Here is an 18,025-nt window from a genome sequence, read left to right on the forward strand (position 1 = left end):
ATACAGTCGTCTTTCCAATTCCAGGGCTTAAAACGCACTATAAGTCAAGGTATAAAAAAGGTTTCCCTCCTGGAGGAGGATGACTGTCGCTTTCCTTCTCGGTGTGGGACGGGTGTGTCTGTTTGCTCTCCCGTCCTGGACATTATGCTTGCCTTCCGGGACGATGGGGGTTTCACGGTCCGCGTGTTTCCCATACGTAGCTGAAGCGTTGATCCCGTCGATCCTTACTAGGAAAGAATGGCCCTGACCCCGCTTTCTTCCTTAGCCTGTTGCACCCCTCCCACCTCCCGCTTCCCCATCCCATCCCAGGACCCTACCGCTTTGTGCTTTGTCGCCCAGGGGCTCACACCCTTGCTGTCCTCTTGCCTCCTTCCCATGGCACAGAGAAGCGAGATCAGCCAGTATCTTTCTCGCTTTTGCACGGATTTCCCCCAGCGTGAGGCCACCTTCCCACTCGCTCTGCCACGCCGCTCCCGTCGCCGTTCTTCTCCTTCTCCTCCTTCTCCTTCTCCCTCTTCTCCGGAGGGGGGCGGGTGGGGCAAGCAGCAAGGCCGTTGGAGACGATGGGGCGGAGGAAGACGGGTGGTGATGATGAGGGAGGGCTGTGGGTGGCTCCACGTCCTCGCGCGGGGCACGCTTGTTCGTGTTCTTGGGGGAAGATACTGCTCATCATTCTTTTTCCTCTCCACGTGTGGAGGGCATGGTGTGCTGTAGGGAACCATGCGGGGGGAACGAGCCATCGGAACGTTCTCTGTTCCTTGCCAGGCCGACTGGCGCAGTCAGCAGCCAGAGTTGTCCCTCGAGGTCTGAGATGTTAAACCGCACATTCCCGGTCTGCCCTTTGCTGGAGGGTTTGGGGTTCGCAGCCGGCAGCCAAGAAACAGAAATGAAACGCGAGAGGTGATCGATAAGGGTCCTCAGGCGCCCCTCCACCACCGGGTCACGGGAATCACGAGGCAGTCGAGAAAGCAGCCAGGGGAGGACAGTTTCCCCACCGCCCCGGGCACTTTGGAGGCCGGCCGCATCTCCTCGCGTCCAGCGGCGTTTGTCCGGGGCCCAGCTGGAAGAGACAACGGACTGCCAGGCAGGCCGGGCTGAGTCGGAAGTCCAGTTGTCTTGCTATCCCAACCTAGGGTAGGCTCGGGTCTTTCCTCAGGGCGGGGAGGACCTTTGCTTTCAGAAATGAACGCTGCGCGACGGATCTCCACCTAGGCCCCGGTGCACTGCTGGTGGAGAGGTTTCTTTGGGACTAGCTGGCTCGCCTTTCTCCCCTCGGCCTTCGTGTCGGTGCTGGCGGTGCCGGTGGTGGTGCTCATGGCATCGTGGATCGCTTCTCCTGTTTGGCACTCGGCGCTTCTCCAGCATGCTCCTTGCACCGGAAATGGAGCCCCAGGGAACTGTGCGGACCAGCGTCCTGCCGGGGACGCACGGATCCCCGCCTCATTCCTGCCGGACACTCTGCCTAGTAGCACGAGGCCTCCCGAGGGCAGCCACCCATAAAGACTGCTGGCCCTTCTTCCCCCCGGATGCTGCTCGACGTTTGGGGCATTTTCGAGAGCCTGGCCGGCCGGAAGCACACGGTGCGTGGACCTGCACCCGCTCTTCCCTGCACCTCCCCGCCGAAGGGCTCCGGAGATCGTCTCCTTGCTCGGCCGGCTGTGAGCGTTCTGTGAGGCGTCTCCAGGCCGCGTCACTCACCAGAGGCCGGCGGTGCGGCCAGGGACTGGAGACGGGGGAAGAAAGGCAAAGCCACACCCAGAGTCCCAACCAGACAGGACTCCCCCACCCTCGCAGAAGTGGCAGGCCCTCGCACCGTGCTCAGACCCGCTCACGCACCCCATTCGCTCCGGCGACTTCCCAGCAGAGCCAGCCCTCGAGGGCTGAGCCGCTCAGGAACGAACCCGTTCCCAGGGACCACCGAGACCCCGGGCTCACTCCAGGCCCCGCCTTTGCCCAGGAGGCCGCATCGTCCTCACCGCCAGAGAGGAACTCGCTCCTCGTCGGCACTCTTGCTGCGTCGCCCAGGGCGTGCCGCACGCAGAGTGTGCCTGGGCGTCTGCACGCACGTGCGTCAGAGCCGGCCTACCGCCACAGCCCCAGAGATGGCCGCGGCTTCTTGTTCCTCCCCTTGGTCGCTCTGGCCCTCCCGCTGGCGCGAGGGCCGTGGCCGACGTCCGTCGGCCCCGGAAGCGGGCTGTCCGTGCTGGGCCGGTCGAGCCGGTGGTGCTCCTGTGTGGGCGGCGGGCGGTTTCTCCCATCTCCGTGTCTGGACCGGTGAATCACGACTGCGCCGGCAGGCAGGGCAGCCTGGATCTTGCGCAGCTCCAAGGCCGGCTTCGGTCGGTGGTGTTCTTGCAGGCGTCTCCACTGCTCTAAGCTCATCCCTTCGGCCTCTGTGTCCCCCGGGGACTCCTGCGACCCAGGAGCTCTGCCGCTGGCGTCTCCTGCAGGCTGCCCGGGGTCTGTGGGGTCAGCCCCGAGGGGGGCCGCTGCCCCTCGCCCAGCGCCCCCTTCCCACGCACCCTCCCGGGCGTAGAACAGGACGTAGGCGCTCTGGCTCAGGGCAGCAGTCTCGTCACAGGCGGTCACCTTGGCATCGTCCATCTTATACCACTGGCCGTTGCCCGCTCGGACGTAACAAAAGTAGTGTCCTCGCTCACAGCTCCACCCGGAGTGCACCAGCACGGCATAGAGCACGTAGCCCAGTGGCCCTGCCTTCCCCTCAGACGTGTAGGGCTGCACGTCCAGGCACTGGGGATAGCGCACCTCCTGAGCCCTTTTGGCCCCGCTCAGCTGTGTGAACCGCTTCAGCACCAGCACCAGGACCTGGGACGTGCTGTGCAAAGTCAACCTCTTGGTGGCAGGCACCTTCCGGAGACAAACGCCACAGTCATAGGCATTTTCCGCCTCCAGCTTCTCGGGCTTCACCAGCTCTCTCAGAGCTTGCTCCACACTCTGAGCCACCGTGATATCCAGGCTGACGTCCAGATAAGGGTCGAACGTGTCCGAGACACCGAGGCAGTGGAGACACTGGATCCGAGACCTCCACGTCCCGCCGAAGATCTGACGGACGACGCTGGTGTCCTCGGAGGCGTGGCCCGACGGCTGGGGTGCACTCAGGCACCCTTGCTGCATGCCATTCAGAGTGAACATCAGAAACTCGTGGGCATCTTCCTGCTGGTGTCTGTGGAAGCCCGCCAGCAGGTCCTTGCGGGGCCGGATCACCTCTCCCGCGTGAAGGAGGGCTCGGGTCACGTGAGCTCGCATGGCACAGAGCGTGCAGGGGCTGCCGGCCGCACAGAGGGTGGCGTGCTGCCGGGACACCAGCCAGCTGGCCAGGGGCGGCGTGTGGCTCAGACACTGCAGCGCCGCATTCACGTAGCAGGTGTTCCCCAGATTCTGAAGCCCAGCGCCCGCCCCCCACGGCCCCCTCCAACTCAGGGCGACTTTCTGGCCAGGCGCCAGCCCCACTGACCCAGGAGCCAAGTCACCCCGCTGGGGGCGCCCGACTGCCGGCGACGGCCCCTCGGGGACAGAGGGTCCCCGAAGGGCATCCGCACCAGCGGCGCTGGCCCGACAACCTTGCCCTCCGGCTGAGACGTTGAAGGGAGCCGGACACGCACCTCCCCCGTGCTCAGAAGCAGCCCCCGGGGCTCTGCAAACAAGGCCCACGAGGGTTTCCATCTCCTACCTGCAGCTGCACGCCGATGCCTCCTTCCCTCACACCGTCGTCTCCAAAAAGGGCCTTGGCCCCGCCCCCTCGGTCCTTTGGGGGCTTTCCCACAGCCCCACCCCCGCACGTGCAAGCTCCTCATTCGCCGAGGCGGCCGAGGGCCTGCCCACTCCCACTCCCGCCATCCAACCACCGACACTTTTCTCGGGGAATTCCCCGTGACGAAGCCCCGCACGCACTTCCGACCTGGCCCCCTGGACCAAAGGGTTCCGGATGCAAATGACTCGGGGCCGTTGGGCCTTCCAGCCTTGCCCGCTAGAGATTCACTGCGGGCCTTCCAAGTTCAGCACACAAATGCGCGCTGCAGAGGGATGCCGTGGGCTCACCATTCACATCCTAACACACTTGTGCAAACATATGTCTGCCCACCTACCCTCCCCCCTTTAGGGGTCTCCCCACCCCAGATCCCTGCCAGAGGACAACCCCTCCCCACACAACAAGAAACCCTTGCCTCAACTTTGCTCTCCAGTGAGGTCCACTCCGATTTCTATGCTTTCTCACTGGACACTCTCCTAGCGTTCAGGGTCCTGGCACCAAAAGCTGCCGGGAGAGGGGCACACGTGCTTTTCTCCCTTCAGGGCCGTTGGCCAAGCCCCAAAGCGAGCTCATTCCGAAAGGCATAGTCTTGCTGCAACTTTGGATTCATTGCTTCAGCTCCTTTTATGTCTCCATTGCCTTTCGCCCTTCCTTTTCCTTCTTCCATTTGTTTTGATAGTTGTTGTTGTTGTTGTCGTTGCTTTCTTTGTTTTTTTGGGGGGGTTTTCTGTTTTTTTTTTTTGTTTGTTTGTTTGTTTCCTTTTTTTTATTTTTTTATTTTTTTTACTAATTTTGTGTTCATTTTGTTATTTTTTTTGTTGCTTTTATTCTCTTTCTCTATTTTATATACAATAATTGACTCATACAGTCGTCTTTCCAATTCCAGGGCTTAAAACGCACTATAAGTCAAGGTATAAAAAAGGTTTCCCTCCTGGAGGAGGATGACTGTCGCTTTCCTTCTCGGTGTGGGACGGGTGTGTCTGTTTGCTCTCCCGTCCTGGACATTATGCTTGCCTTCCGGGACGATGGGGGTTTCACGGTCCGCGTGTTTCCCATACGTAGCTGAAGCGTTGATCCCGTCGATCCTTACTAGGAAAGAATGGCCCTGACCCCGCTTTCTTCCTTAGCCTGTTGCACCCCTCCCACCTCCCGCTTCCCCATCCCATCCCAGGACCCTACCGCTTTGTGCTTTGTCGCCCAGGGGCTCACACCCTTGCTGTCCTCTTGCCTCCTTCCCATGGCACAGAGAAGCGAGATCAGCCAGTATCTTTCTCGCTTTTGCACGGATTTCCCCCAGCGTGAGGCCACCTTCCCACTCGCTCTGCCACGCCGCTCCCGTCGCCGTTCTTCTCCTTCTCCTCCTTCTCCTTCTCCCTCTTCTCCGGAGGGGGGCGGGTGGGGCAAGCAGCAAGGCCGTTGGAGACGATGGGGCGGAGGAAGACGGGTGGTGATGATGAGGGAGGGCTGTGGGTGGCTCCACGTCCTCGCGCGGGGCACGCTTGTTCGTGTTCTTGGGGGAAGATACTGCTCATCATTCTTTTTCCTCTCCACGTGTGGAGGGCATGGTGTGCTGTAGGGAACCATGCGGGGGGAACGAGCCATCGGAACGTTCTCTGTTCCTTGCCAGGCCGACTGGCGCAGTCAGCAGCCAGAGTTGTCCCTCGAGGTCTGAGATGTTAAACCGCACATTCCCGGTCTGCCCTTTGCTGGAGGGTTTGGGGTTCGCAGCCGGCAGCCAAGAAACAGAAATGAAACGCGAGAGGTGATCGATAAGGGTCCTCAGGCGCCCCTCCACCACCGGGTCACGGGAATCACGAGGCAGTCGAGAAAGCAGCCAGGGGAGGACAGTTTCCCCACCGCCCCGGGCACTTTGGAGGCCGGCCGCATCTCCTCGCGTCCAGCGGCGTTTGTCCGGGGCCCAGCTGGAAGAGACAACGGACTGCCAGGCAGGCCGGGCTGAGTCGGAAGTCCAGTTGTCTTGCTATCCCAACCTAGGGTAGGCTCGGGTCTTTCCTCAGGGCGGGGAGGACCTTTGCTTTCAGAAATGAACGCTGCGCGACGGATCTCCACCTAGGCCCCGGTGCACTGCTGGTGGAGAGGTTTCTTTGGGACTAGCTGGCTCGCCTTTCTCCCCTCGGCCTTCGTGTCGGTGCTGGCGGTGCCGGTGGTGGTGCTCATGGCATCGTGGATCGCTTCTCCTGTTTGGCACTCGGCGCTTCTCCAGCATGCTCCTTGCACCGGAAATGGAGCCCCAGGGAACTGTGCGGACCAGCGTCCTGCCGGGGACGCACGGATCCCCGCCTCATTCCTGCCGGACACTCTGCCTAGTAGCACGAGGCCTCCCGAGGGCAGCCACCCATAAAGACTGCTGGCCCTTCTTCCCCCCGGACGCTGCTCGACGTTTGGGGCATTTTCGAGAGCCTGGCCGGCCGGAAGCACACGGTGCGTGGACCTGCACCCGCTCTTCCCTGCACCTCCCCGCCGAAGGGCTCCGGAGATCGTCTCCTTGCTCGGCCGGCTGTGAGCGTTCTGTGAGGCGTCTCCAGGCCGCGTCACTCACCAGAGGCCGGCGGTGCGGCCAGGGACTGGAGACGGGGGAAGAAAGGCAAAGCCACACCCAGAGTCCCAACCAGACAGGACTCCCCCACCCTCGCAGAAGTGGCAGGCCCTCGCACCGTGCTCAGACCCGCTCACGCACCCCATTCGCTCCGGCGACTTCCCAGCAGAGCCAGCCCTCGAGGGCTGAGCCGCTCAGGAACGAACCCGTTCCCAGGGACCACCGAGACCCCGGGCTCACTCCAGGCCCCGCCTTTGCCCAGGAGGCCGCATCGTCCTCACCGCCAGAGAGGAACTCGCTCCTCGTCGGCACTCTTGCTGCGTCGCCCAGGGCGTGCCGCACGCAGAGTGTGCCTGGGCGTCTGCACGCACGTGCGTCAGAGCCGGCCTACCGCCACAGCCCCAGAGATGGCCGCGGCTTCTTGTTCCTCCCCTTGGTCGCTCTGGCCCTCCCGCTGGCGCGAGGGCCGTGGCCGACGTCCGTCGGCCCCGGAAGCGGGCTGTCCGTGCTGGGCCGGTCGAGCCGGTGGTGCTCCTGTGCGGGCGGCGGGCGGTTTCTCCCATCTCCGTGTCTGGACCGGTGAATCACGACTGCGCCGGCAGGCAGGGCAGCCTGGATCTTGCGCAGCTCCAAGGCCGGCTTCGGTCGGTGGTGTTCTTGCAGGCGTCTCCACTGCTCTAAGCTCATCCCTTCGGCCTCTGTGTCCCCCGGGGACTCCTGCGACCCAGGAGCTCTGCCGCTGGCGTCTCCTGCAGGCTGCCCGGGGTCTGTGGGGTCAGCCCCGAGGGGGGCCGCTGCCCCTCGCCCAGCGCCCCCTTCCCACGCACCCTCCCGGGCGTAGAACAGGACGTAGGCGCTCTGGCTCAGGGCAGCAGTCTCGTCACAGGCGGTCACCTTGGCATCGTCCATCTTATACCACTGGCCGTTGCCCGCTCGGACGTAACAAAAGTAGTGTCCTCGCTCACAGCTCCACCCGGAGTGCACCAGCACGGCATAGAGCACGTAGCCCAGTGGCCCTGCCTTCCCCTCAGACGTGTAGGGCTGCACGTCCAGGCACTGGGGATAGCGCACCTCCTGAGCCCTTTTGGCCCCGCTCAGCTGTGTGAACCGCTTCAGCACCAGCACCAGGACCTGGGACGTGCTGTGCAAAGTCAACCTCTTGGTGGCAGGCACCTTCCGGAGACAAACGCCACAGTCATAGGCATTTTCCGCCTCCAGCTTCTCGGGCTTCACCAGCTCTCTCAGAGCTTGCTCCACACTCTGAGCCACCGTGATATCCAGGCTGACGTCCAGATAAGGGTCGAACGTGTCCGAGACACCGAGGCAGTGGAGACACTGGATCCGAGACCTCCACGTCCCGCCGAAGATCTGACGGACGACGCTGGTGTCCTCGGAGGCGTGGCCCGACGGCTGGGGTGCACTCAGGCACCCTTGCTGCATGCCATTCAGAGTGAACATCAGAAACTCGTGGGCATCTTCCTGCTGGTGTCTGTGGAAGCCCGCCAGCAGGTCCTTGCGGGGCCGGATCACCTCTCCCGCGTGAAGGAGGGCTCGGGTCACGTGAGCTCGCATGGCACAGAGCGTGCAGGGGCTGCCGGCCGCACAGAGGGTGGCGTGCTGCCGGGACACCAGCCAGCTGGCCAGGGGCGGCGTGTGGCTCAGACACTGCAGCGCCGCATTCACGTAGCAGGTGTTCCCCAGATTCTGAAGCCCAGCGCCCGCCCCCCACGGCCCCCTCCAACTCAGGGCGACTTTCTGGCCAGGCGCCAGCCCCACTGACCCAGGAGCCAAGTCACCCCGCTGGGGGCGCCCGACTGCCGGCGACGGCCCCTCGGGGACAGAGGGTCCCCGAAGGGCATCCGCACCAGCGGCGCTGGCCCGACAACCTTGCCCTCCGGCTGAGACGTTGAAGGGAGCCGGACACGCACCTCCCCCGTGCTCAGAAGCAGCCCCCGGGGCTCTGCAAACAAGGCCCACGAGGGTTTCCATCTCCTACCTGCAGCTGCACGCCGATGCCTCCTTCCCTCACACCGTCGTCTCCAAAAAGGGCCTTGGCCCCGCCCCCTCGGTCCTTTGGGGGCTTTCCCACAGCCCCACCCCCGCACGTGCAAGCTCCTCATTCGCCGAGGCGGCCGAGGGCCTGCCCACTCCCACTCCCGCCATCCAACCACCGACACTTTTCTCGGGGAATTCCCCGTGACGAAGCCCCGCACGCACTTCCGACCTGGCCCCCTGGACCAAAGGGTTCCGGATGCAAATGACTCGGGGCCGTTGGGCCTTCCAGCCTTGCCCGCTAGAGATTCACTGCGGGCCTTCCAAGTTCAGCACACAAATGCGCGCTGCAGAGGGATGCCGTGGGCTCACCATTCACATCCTAACACACTTGTGCAAACATATGTCTGCCCACCTACCCTCCCCCCTTTAGGGGTCTCCCCACCCCAGATCCCTGCCAGAGGACAACCCCTCCCCACACAACAAGAAACCCTTGCCTCAACTTTGCTCTCCAGTGAGGTCCACTCCGATTTCTATGCTTTCTCACTGGACACTCTCCTAGCGTTCAGGGTCCTGGCACCAAAAGCTGCCGGGAGAGGGGCACACGTGCTTTTCTCCCTTCAGGGCCGTTGGCCAAGCCCCAAAGCGAGCTCATTCCGAAAGGCATAGTCTTGCTGCAACTTTGGATTCATTGCTTCAGCTCCTTTTATGTCTCCATTGCCTTTCGCCCTTCCTTTTCCTTCTTCCATTTGTTTTGATAGTTGTTGTTGTTGTTGTCGTTGCTTTCTTTGTTTTTTTGGGGGGGTTTTCTGTTTTTTTTTTTTGTTTGTTTGTTTGTTTCCTTTTTTTTATTTTTTTATTTTTTTTACTAATTTTGTGTTCATTTTGTTATTTTTTTTGTTGCTTTTATTCTCTTTCTCTATTTTATATACAATAATTGACTCATACAGTCGTCTTTCCAATTCCAGGGCTTAAAACGCACTATAAGTCAAGGTATAAAAAAGGTTTCCCTCCTGGAGGAGGATGACTGTCGCTTTCCTTCTCGGTGTGGGACGGGTGTGTCTGTTTGCTCTCCCGTCCTGGACATTATGCTTGCCTTCCGGGACGATGGGGGTTTCACGGTCCGCGTGTTTCCCATACGTAGCTGAAGCGTTGATCCCGTCGATCCTTACTAGGAAAGAATGGCCCTGACCCCGCTTTCTTCCTTAGCCTGTTGCACCCCTCCCACCTCCCGCTTCCCCATCCCATCCCAGGACCCTACCGCTTTGTGCTTTGTCGCCCAGGGGCTCACACCCTTGCTGTCCTCTTGCCTCCTTCCCATGGCACAGAGAAGCGAGATCAGCCAGTATCTTTCTCGCTTTTGCACGGATTTCCCCCAGCGTGAGGCCACCTTCCCACTCGCTCTGCCACGCCGCTCCCGTCGCCGTTCTTCTCCTTCTCCTCCTTCTCCTTCTCCCTCTTCTCCGGAGGGGGGCGGGTGGGGCAAGCAGCAAGGCCGTTGGAGACGATGGGGCGGAGGAAGACGGGTGGTGATGATGAGGGAGGGCTGTGGGTGGCTCCACGTCCTCGCGCGGGGCACGCTTGTTCGTGTTCTTGGGGGAAGATACTGCTCATCATTCTTTTTCCTCTCCACGTGTGGAGGGCATGGTGTGCTGTAGGGAACCATGCGGGGGGAACGAGCCATCGGAACGTTCTCTGTTCCTTGCCAGGCCGACTGGCGCAGTCAGCAGCCAGAGTTGTCCCTCGAGGTCTGAGATGTTAAACCGCACATTCCCGGTCTGCCCTTTGCTGGAGGGTTTGGGGTTCGCAGCCGGCAGCCAAGAAACAGAAATGAAACGCGAGAGGTGATCGATAAGGGTCCTCAGGCGCCCCTCCACCACCGGGTCACGGGAATCACGAGGCAGTCGAGAAAGCAGCCAGGGGAGGACAGTTTCCCCACCGCCCCGGGCACTTTGGAGGCCGGCCGCATCTCCTCGCGTCCAGCGGCGTTTGTCCGGGGCCCAGCTGGAAGAGACAACGGACTGCCAGGCAGGCCGGGCTGAGTCGGAAGTCCAGTTGTCTTGCTATCCCAACCTAGGGTAGGCTCGGGTCTTTCCTCAGGGCGGGGAGGACCTTTGCTTTCAGAAATGAACGCTGCGCGACGGATCTCCACCTAGGCCCCGGTGCACTGCTGGTGGAGAGGTTTCTTTGGGACTAGCTGGCTCGCCTTTCTCCCCTCGGCCTTCGTGTCGGTGCTGGCGGTGCCGGTGGTGGTGCTCATGGCATCGTGGATCGCTTCTCCTGTTTGGCACTCGGCGCTTCTCCAGCATGCTCCTTGCACCGGAAATGGAGCCCCAGGGAACTGTGCGGACCAGCGTCCTGCCGGGGACGCACGGATCCCCGCCTCATTCCTGCCGGACACTCTGCCTAGTAGCACGAGGCCTCCCGAGGGCAGCCACCCATAAAGACTGCTGGCCCTTCTTCCCCCCGGACGCTGCTCGACGTTTGGGGCATTTTCGAGAGCCTGGCCGGCCGGAAGCACACGGTGCGTGGACCTGCACCCGCTCTTCCCTGCACCTCCCCGCCGAAGGGCTCCGGAGATCGTCTCCTTGCTCGGCCGGCTGTGAGCGTTCTGTGAGGCGTCTCCAGGCCGCGTCACTCACCAGAGGCCGGCGGTGCGGCCAGGGACTGGAGACGGGGGAAGAAAGGCAAAGCCACACCCAGAGTCCCAACCAGACAGGACTCCCCCACCCTCGCAGAAGTGGCAGGCCCTCGCACCGTGCTCAGACCCGCTCACGCACCCCATTCGCTCCGGCGACTTCCCAGCAGAGCCAGCCCTCGAGGGCTGAGCCGCTCAGGAACGAACCCGTTCCCAGGGACCACCGAGACCCCGGGCTCACTCCAGGCCCCGCCTTTGCCCAGGAGGCCGCATCGTCCTCACCGCCAGAGAGGAACTCGCTCCTCGTCGGCACTCTTGCTGCGTCGCCCAGGGCGTGCCGCACGCAGAGTGTGCCTGGGCGTCTGCACGCACGTGCGTCAGAGCCGGCCTACCGCCACAGCCCCAGAGATGGCCGCGGCTTCTTGTTCCTCCCCTTGGTCGCTCTGGCCCTCCCGCTGGCGCGAGGGCCGTGGCCGACGTCCGTCGGCCCCGGAAGCGGGCTGTCCGTGCTGGGCCGGTCGAGCCGGTGGTGCTCCTGTGCGGGCGGCGGGCGGTTTCTCCCATCTCCGTGTCTGGACCGGTGAATCACGACTGCGCCGGCAGGCAGGGCAGCCTGGATCTTGCGCAGCTCCAAGGCCGGCTTCGGTCGGTGGTGTTCTTGCAGGCGTCTCCACTGCTCTAAGCTCATCCCTTCGGCCTCTGTGTCCCCCGGGGACTCCTGCGACCCAGGAGCTCTGCCGCTGGCGTCTCCTGCAGGCTGCCCGGGGTCTGTGGGGTCAGCCCCGAGGGGGGCCGCTGCCCCTCGCCCAGCGCCCCCTTCCCACGCACCCTCCCGGGCGTAGAACAGGACGTAGGCGCTCTGGCTCAGGGCAGCAGTCTCGTCACAGGCGGTCACCTTGGCATCGTCCATCTTATACCACTGGCCGTTGCCCGCTCGGACGTAACAAAAGTAGTGTCCTCGCTCACAGCTCCACCCGGAGTGCACCAGCACGGCATAGAGCACGTAGCCCAGTGGCCCTGCCTTCCCCTCAGACGTGTAGGGCTGCACGTCCAGGCACTGGGGATAGCGCACCTCCTGAGCCCTTTTGGCCCCGCTCAGCTGTGTGAACCGCTTCAGCACCAGCACCAGGACCTGGGACGTGCTGTGCAAAGTCAACCTCTTGGTGGCAGGCACCTTCCGGAGACAAACGCCACAGTCATAGGCATTTTCCGCCTCCAGCTTCTCGGGCTTCACCAGCTCTCTCAGAGCTTGCTCCACACTCTGAGCCACCGTGATATCCAGGCTGACGTCCAGATAAGGGTCGAACGTGTCCGAGACACCGAGGCAGTGGAGACACTGGATCCGAGACCTCCACGTCCCGCCGAAGATCTGACGGACGACGCTGGTGTCCTCGGAGGCGTGGCCCGACGGCTGGGGTGCACTCAGGCACCCTTGCTGCATGCCATTCAGAGTGAACATCAGAAACTCGTGGGCATCTTCCTGCTGGTGTCTGTGGAAGCCCGCCAGCAGGTCCTTGCGGGGCCGGATCACCTCTCCCGCGTGAAGGAGGGCTCGGGTCACGTGCGCTCGCATGGCACAGAGCGTGCAGGGGCTGCCGGCCGCACAGAGGGTGGCGTGCTGCCGGGACACCAGCCAGCTGGCCAGGGGCAGCGTGTGGCTCAGACACTGCAGCGCCGCATTCACGTAGCAGGTGTTCCCCAGATTCTGAAGCCCAGCGCCCGCCCCCCACGGCCCCCTCCAACTCAGGGCGACTTTCTGGCCAGGCGCCAGCCCCACTGACCCAGGAGCCAAGTCACCCCGCTGGGGGCGCCCGACTGCCGGCGACGGCCCCTCGGGGACAGAGGGTCCCCGAAGGGCATCCGCACCAGCGGCGCTGGCCCGACAACCTTGCCCTCCGGCTGAGACGTTGAAGGGAGCCGGACACGCACCTCCCCCGTGCTCAGAAGCAGCCCCCGGGGCTCTGCAAACAAGGCCCACGAGGGTTTCCATCTCCTACCTGCAGCTGCACGCCGATGCCTCCTTCCCTCACACCGTCGTCTCCAAAAAGGGCCTTGGCCCCGCCCCCTCGGTCCTTTGGGGGCTTTCCCACAGCCCCACCCCCGCACGTGCAAGCTCCTCATTCGCCGAGGCGGCCGAGGGCCTGCCCACTCCCACTCCCGCCATCCAACCACCGACACTTTTCTCGGGGAATTCCCCGTGACGAAGCCCCGCACGCACTTCCGACCTGGCCCCCTGGACCAAAGGGTTCCGGATGCAAATGACTCGGGGCCGTTGGGCCTTCCAGCCTTGCCCGCTAGAGATTCACTGCGGGCCTTCCAAGTTCAGCACACAAATGCGCGCTGCAGAGGGATGCCGTGGGCTCACCATTCACATCCTAACACACTTGTGCAAACATATGTCTGCCCACCTACCCTCCCCCCTTTAGGGGTCTCCCCACCCCAGATCCCTGCCAGAGGACAACCCCTCCCCACACAACAAGAAACCCTTGCCTCAACTTTGCTCTCCAGTGAGGTCCACTCCGATTTCTATGCTTTCTCACTGGACACTCTCCTAGCGTTCAGGGTCCTGGCACCAAAAGCTGCCGGGAGAGGGGCACACGTGCTTTTCTCCCTTCAGGGCCGTTGGCCAAGCCCCAAAGCGAGCTCATTCCGAAAGGCATAGTCTTGCTGCAACTTTGGATTCATTGCTTCAGCTCCTTTTATGTCTCCATTGCCTTTCGCCCTTCCTTTTCCTTCTTCCATTTGTTTTGATAGTTGTTGTTGTTGTTGTCGTTGCTTTCTTTGTTTTTTTGGGGGGGTTTTCTGTTTTTTTTTTTTGTTTGTTTGTTTGTTTCCTTTTTTTTATTTTTTTATTTTTTTTACTAATTTTGTGTTCATTTTGTTATTTTTTTTGTTGCTTTTATTCTCTTTCTCTATTTTATATACAATAATTGACTCATACAGTCGTCTTTCCAATTCCAGGGCTTAAAACGCACTATAAGTCAAGGTATAAAAAAGGTTTCCCTCCTGGAGGAGGATGACTGTCGCTTTCCTTCTCGGTGTGGGACGGGTGTGTCTGTTTGCTCTCCCGTCCTGGACATTATGCTTGCCTTCCGGGACGATGGGGATTTCACGGTCCGCGTGTTTCCCATACGTAGCTGAAGCGTTGATCCCGTCGATCCTTACTAGGAAAGAATGGCCCTGACCCCGCTTTCTTCCTTAGCCTGTTGCACCCCTCCCACCTCCCGCTTCCCCATCCCATCCCAGGACCCTACCGCTTTGTGCTTTGTCGCCCAGGGGCTCACACCCTTGCTGTCCTCTTGCCTCCTTCCCATGGCACAGAGAAGCGAGATCAGCCAGTATCTTTCTCGCTTTTGCACGGATTTCCCCCAGCGTGAGGCCACCTTCCCACTCGCTCTGCCACGCCGCTCCCGTCGCCGTTCTTCTCCTTCTCCTCCTTCTCCTTCTCCCTCTTCTCCGGAGGGGGGCGGGTGGGGCAAGCAGCAAGGCCGTTGGAGACGATGGGGCGGAGGAAGACGGGTGGTGATGATGAGGGAGGGCTGTGGGTGGCTCCACGTCCTCGCGCGGGGCACGCTTGTTCGTGTTCTTGGGGGAAGATACTGCTCATCATTCTTTTTCCTCTCCACGTGTGGAGGGCATGGTGTGCTGTAGGGAACCATGCGGGGGGAACGAGCCATCGGAACGTTCTCTGTTCCTTGCCAGGCCGACTGGCGCAGTCAGCAGCCAGAGTTGTCCCTCGAGGTCTGAGATGTTAAACCGCACATTCCCGGTCTGCCCTTTGCTGGAGGGTTTGGGGTTCGCAGCCGGCAGCCAAGAAACAGAAATGAAACGCGAGAGGTGATCGATAAGGGTCCTCAGGCGCCCCTCCACCACCGGGTCACGGGAATCACGAGGCAGTCGAGAAAGCAGCCAGGGGAGGACAGTTTCCCCACCGCCCCGGGCACTTTGGAGGCCGGCCGCATCTCCTCGCGTCCAGCGGCGTTTGTCCGGGGCCCAGCTGGAAGAGACAACGGACTGCCAGGCAGGCCGGGCTGAGTCGGAAGTCCAGTTGTCTTGCTATCCCAACCTAGGGTAGGCTCGGGTCTTTCCTCAGGGCGGGGAGGACCTTTGCTTTCAGAAATGAACGCTGCGCGACGGATCTCCACCTAGGCCCCGGTGCACTGCTGGTGGAGAGGTTTCTTTGGGACTAGCTGGCTCGCCTTTCTCCCCTCGGCCTTCGTGTCGGTGCTGGCGGTGCCGGTGGTGGTGCTCATGGCATCGTGGATCGCTTCTCCTGTTTGGCACTCGGCGCTTCTCCAGCATGCTCCTTGCACCGGAAATGGAGCCCCAGGGAACTGTGCGGACCAGCGTCCTGCCGGGGACGCACGGATCCCCGCCTCATTCCTGCCGGACACTCTGCCTAGTAGCACGAGGCCTCCCGAGGGCAGCCACCCATAAAGACTGCTGGCCCTTCTTCCCCCCGGACGCTGCTCGACGTTTGGGGCATTTTCGAGAGCCTGGCCGGCCGGAAGCACACGGTGCGTGGACCTGCACCCGCTCTTCCCTGCACCTCCCCGCCGAAGGGCTCCGGAGATCGTCTCCTTGCTCGGCCGGCTGTGAGCGTTCTGTGAGGCGTCTCCAGGCCGCGTCACTCACCAGAGGCCGGCGGTGCGGCCAGGGACTGGAGACGGGGGAAGAAAGGCAAAGCCACACCCAGAGTCCCAACCAGACAGGACTCCCCCACCCTCGCAGAAGTGGCAGGCCCTCGCACCGTGCTCAGACCCGCTCACGCACCCCATTCGCTCCGGCGACTTCCCAGCAGAGCCAGCCCTCGAGGGCTGAGCCGCTCAGGAACGAACCCGTTCCCAGGGACCACCGAGACCCCGGGCTCACTCCAGGCCCCGCCTTTGCCCAGGAGGCCGCATCGTCCTCACCGCCAGAGAGGAACTCGCTCCTCGTCGGCACTCTTGCTGCGTCGCCCAGGGCGTGCCGCACGCAGAGTGTGCCTGGGCGTCTGCACGCACGTGCGTCAGAGCCGGCCTACCGCCACAGCCCCAGAGATGGCCGCGGCTTCTTGTTCCTCCCCTTGGTCGCTCTGGCCCTCCCGCTGGCGCGAGGGCCGTGGCCGACGTCCGTCGGCCCCGGAAGCGGGCTGTCCGTGCTGGGCCGGTCGAGCCGGTGGTGCTCCTGTGCGGGCGGCGGGCGGTTTCTCCCATCTCCGTGTCTGGACCGGTGAATCACGACTGCGCCGGCAGGCAGGGCAGCCTGGATCTTGCGCAGCTCCAAGGCCGGCTTCGGTCGGTGGTGTTCTTGCAGGCGTCTCCACTGCTCTAAGCTCATCCCTTCGGCCTCTGTGTCCCCCGGGGACTCCTGCGACCCAGGAGCTCTGCCGCTGGCGTCTCCTGCAGGCTGCCCGGGGTCTGTGGGGTCAGCCCCGTGGGGGGCCGCTGCCCCTCGCCCAGCGCCCCCTTCCCACGCACCCTCCCGGGCGTAGAACAGGACGTAGGCGCTCTGGCTCAGGGCAGCAGTCTCGTCACAGGCGGTCACCTTGGCATCGTCCATCTTATACCACTGGCCGTTGCCCGCTCGGACGTAACAAAAGTAGTGTCCTCGCTCACAGCTCCACCCGGAGTGCACCAGCACGGCATAGAGCACGTAGCCCAGTGGCCCTGCCTTCCCCTCAGACGTGTAGGGCTGCACGTCCAGGCACTGGGGATAGCGCACCTCCTGAGCCCTTTTGGCCCCGCTCAGCTGTGTGAACCGCTTCAGCACCAGCACCAGGACCTGGGACGTGCTGTGCAAAGTCAACCTCTTGGTGGCAGGCACCTTCCGGAGACAAACGCCACAGTCATAGGCATTTTCCGCCTCCAGCTTCTCGGGCTTCACCAGCTCTCTCAGAGCTTGCTCCACACTCTGAGCCACCGTGATATCCAGGCTGACGTCCAGATAAGGGTCGAACGTGTCCGAGACACCGAGGCAGTGGAGACACTGGATCCGAGACCTCCACGTCCCGCCGAAGATCTGACGGACGACGCTGGTGTCCTCGGAGGCGTGGCCCGACGGCTGGGGTGCACTCAGGCACCCTTGCTGCATGCCATTCAGAGTGAACATCAGAAACTCGTGGGCATCTTCCTGCTGGTGTCTGTGGAAGCCCGCCAGCAGGTCCTTGCGGGGCCGGATCACCTCTCCCGCGTGAAGGAGGGCTCGGGTCACGTGCGCTCGCATGGCACAGAGCGTGCAGGGGCTGCCGGCCGCACAGAGGGTGGCGTGCTGCCGGGACACCAGCCAGCTGGCCAGGGGCGGCGTGTGGCTCAGACACTGCAGCGCCGCATTCACGTAGCAGGTGTTCCCCAGATTCTGAAGCCCAGCGCCCGCCCCCCACGGCCCCCTCCAACTCAGGGCGACTTTCTGGCCAGGCGCCAGCCCCACTGACCCAGGAGCCAAGTCACCCCGCTGGGGGCGCCCGACTGCCGGCGACGGCCCCTCGGGGACAGAGGGTCCCCGAAGGGCATCCGCACCAGCGGCGCTGGCCCGACAACCTTGCCCTCCGGCTGAGACGTTGAAGGGAGCCGGACACGCACCTCCCCCGTGCTCAGAAGCAGCCCCCGGGGCTCTGCAAACAAGGCCCACGAGGGTTTCCATCTCCTACCTGCAGCTGCACGCCGATGCCTCCTTCCCTCACACCGTCGTCTCCAAAAAGGGCCTTGGCCCCGCCCCCTCGGTCCTTTGGGGGCTTTCCCACAGCCCCACCCCCGCACGTGCAAGCTCCTCATTCGCCGAGGCGGCCGAGGGCCTGCCCACTCCCACTCCCGCCATCCAACCACCGACACTTTTCTCGGGGAATTCCCCGTGACGAAGCCCCGCACGCACTTCCGACCTGGCCCCCTGGACCAAAGGGTTCCGGATGCAAATGACTCGGGGCCGTTGGGCCTTCCAGCCTTGCCCGCTAGAGATTCACTGCGGGCCTTCCAAGTTCAGCACACAAATGCGCGCTGCAGAGGGATGCCGTGGGCTCACCATTCACATCCTAACACACTTGTGCAAACATATGTCTGCCCACCTACCCTCCCCCCTTTAGGGGTCTCCCCAC

General features: G+C 62.8%; 4 protein-coding genes across 4 annotated transcripts; all 4 read right to left on the reverse strand.

Annotated features, from left to right (window-relative positions):
* Nucleotides 1-2,082: 2,082 nt before the first annotated feature.
* On the reverse strand, nt 2,083-3,684 carry LOC138072436 (ubiquitin carboxyl-terminal hydrolase 17-like protein 6). Its single transcript, XM_068963511.1, has one exon. It carries the CDS (start codon nt 3,682-3,684, stop codon nt 2,083-2,085), a length of 1,602 nt encoding a protein of 533 aa, XP_068819612.1.
* A 3,029-nt stretch (nt 3,685-6,713) lies between these two features.
* LOC138072437 (ubiquitin carboxyl-terminal hydrolase 17-like protein 6) lies at nt 6,714-8,315 on the reverse strand. The gene has a single exon (XM_068963512.1). The coding sequence runs from the start codon at nt 8,313-8,315 to the stop codon at nt 6,714-6,716; it is 1,602 nt and encodes a 533-aa protein (XP_068819613.1).
* A 3,029-nt stretch (nt 8,316-11,344) lies between these two features.
* Nucleotides 11,345-12,946, reverse strand: LOC138072438 (ubiquitin carboxyl-terminal hydrolase 17-like protein 6). The gene has a single exon (XM_068963513.1). It carries the CDS (start codon nt 12,944-12,946, stop codon nt 11,345-11,347), a length of 1,602 nt encoding a protein of 533 aa, XP_068819614.1.
* A 3,029-nt stretch (nt 12,947-15,975) lies between these two features.
* Nucleotides 15,976-17,577, reverse strand: LOC138072439 (ubiquitin carboxyl-terminal hydrolase 17-like protein 6). Its single transcript, XM_068963514.1, has one exon. It carries the CDS (start codon nt 17,575-17,577, stop codon nt 15,976-15,978), a length of 1,602 nt encoding a protein of 533 aa, XP_068819615.1.
* Nucleotides 17,578-18,025: the final 448 nt, after the last annotated feature.

Source organism: Capricornis sumatraensis, unplaced genomic scaffold (assembly GCF_032405125.1).
Source record: "Capricornis sumatraensis isolate serow.1 unplaced genomic scaffold, serow.2 scaffold39, whole genome shotgun sequence".
NCBI lineage: Eukaryota > Metazoa > Chordata > Mammalia > Artiodactyla > Bovidae > Capricornis > Capricornis sumatraensis.

Coding starts and splice junctions, on each gene's coding strand:
- LOC138072436 (XM_068963511.1), bottom strand. CDS start 3,684: ATGGAAACCCTCGTGGGCCTTGTTTGCAGAGCCCCGGGGGCTGCTTCT.
- LOC138072437 (XM_068963512.1), bottom strand. CDS start 8,315: ATGGAAACCCTCGTGGGCCTTGTTTGCAGAGCCCCGGGGGCTGCTTCT.
- LOC138072438 (XM_068963513.1), bottom strand. CDS start 12,946: ATGGAAACCCTCGTGGGCCTTGTTTGCAGAGCCCCGGGGGCTGCTTCT.
- LOC138072439 (XM_068963514.1), bottom strand. CDS start 17,577: ATGGAAACCCTCGTGGGCCTTGTTTGCAGAGCCCCGGGGGCTGCTTCT.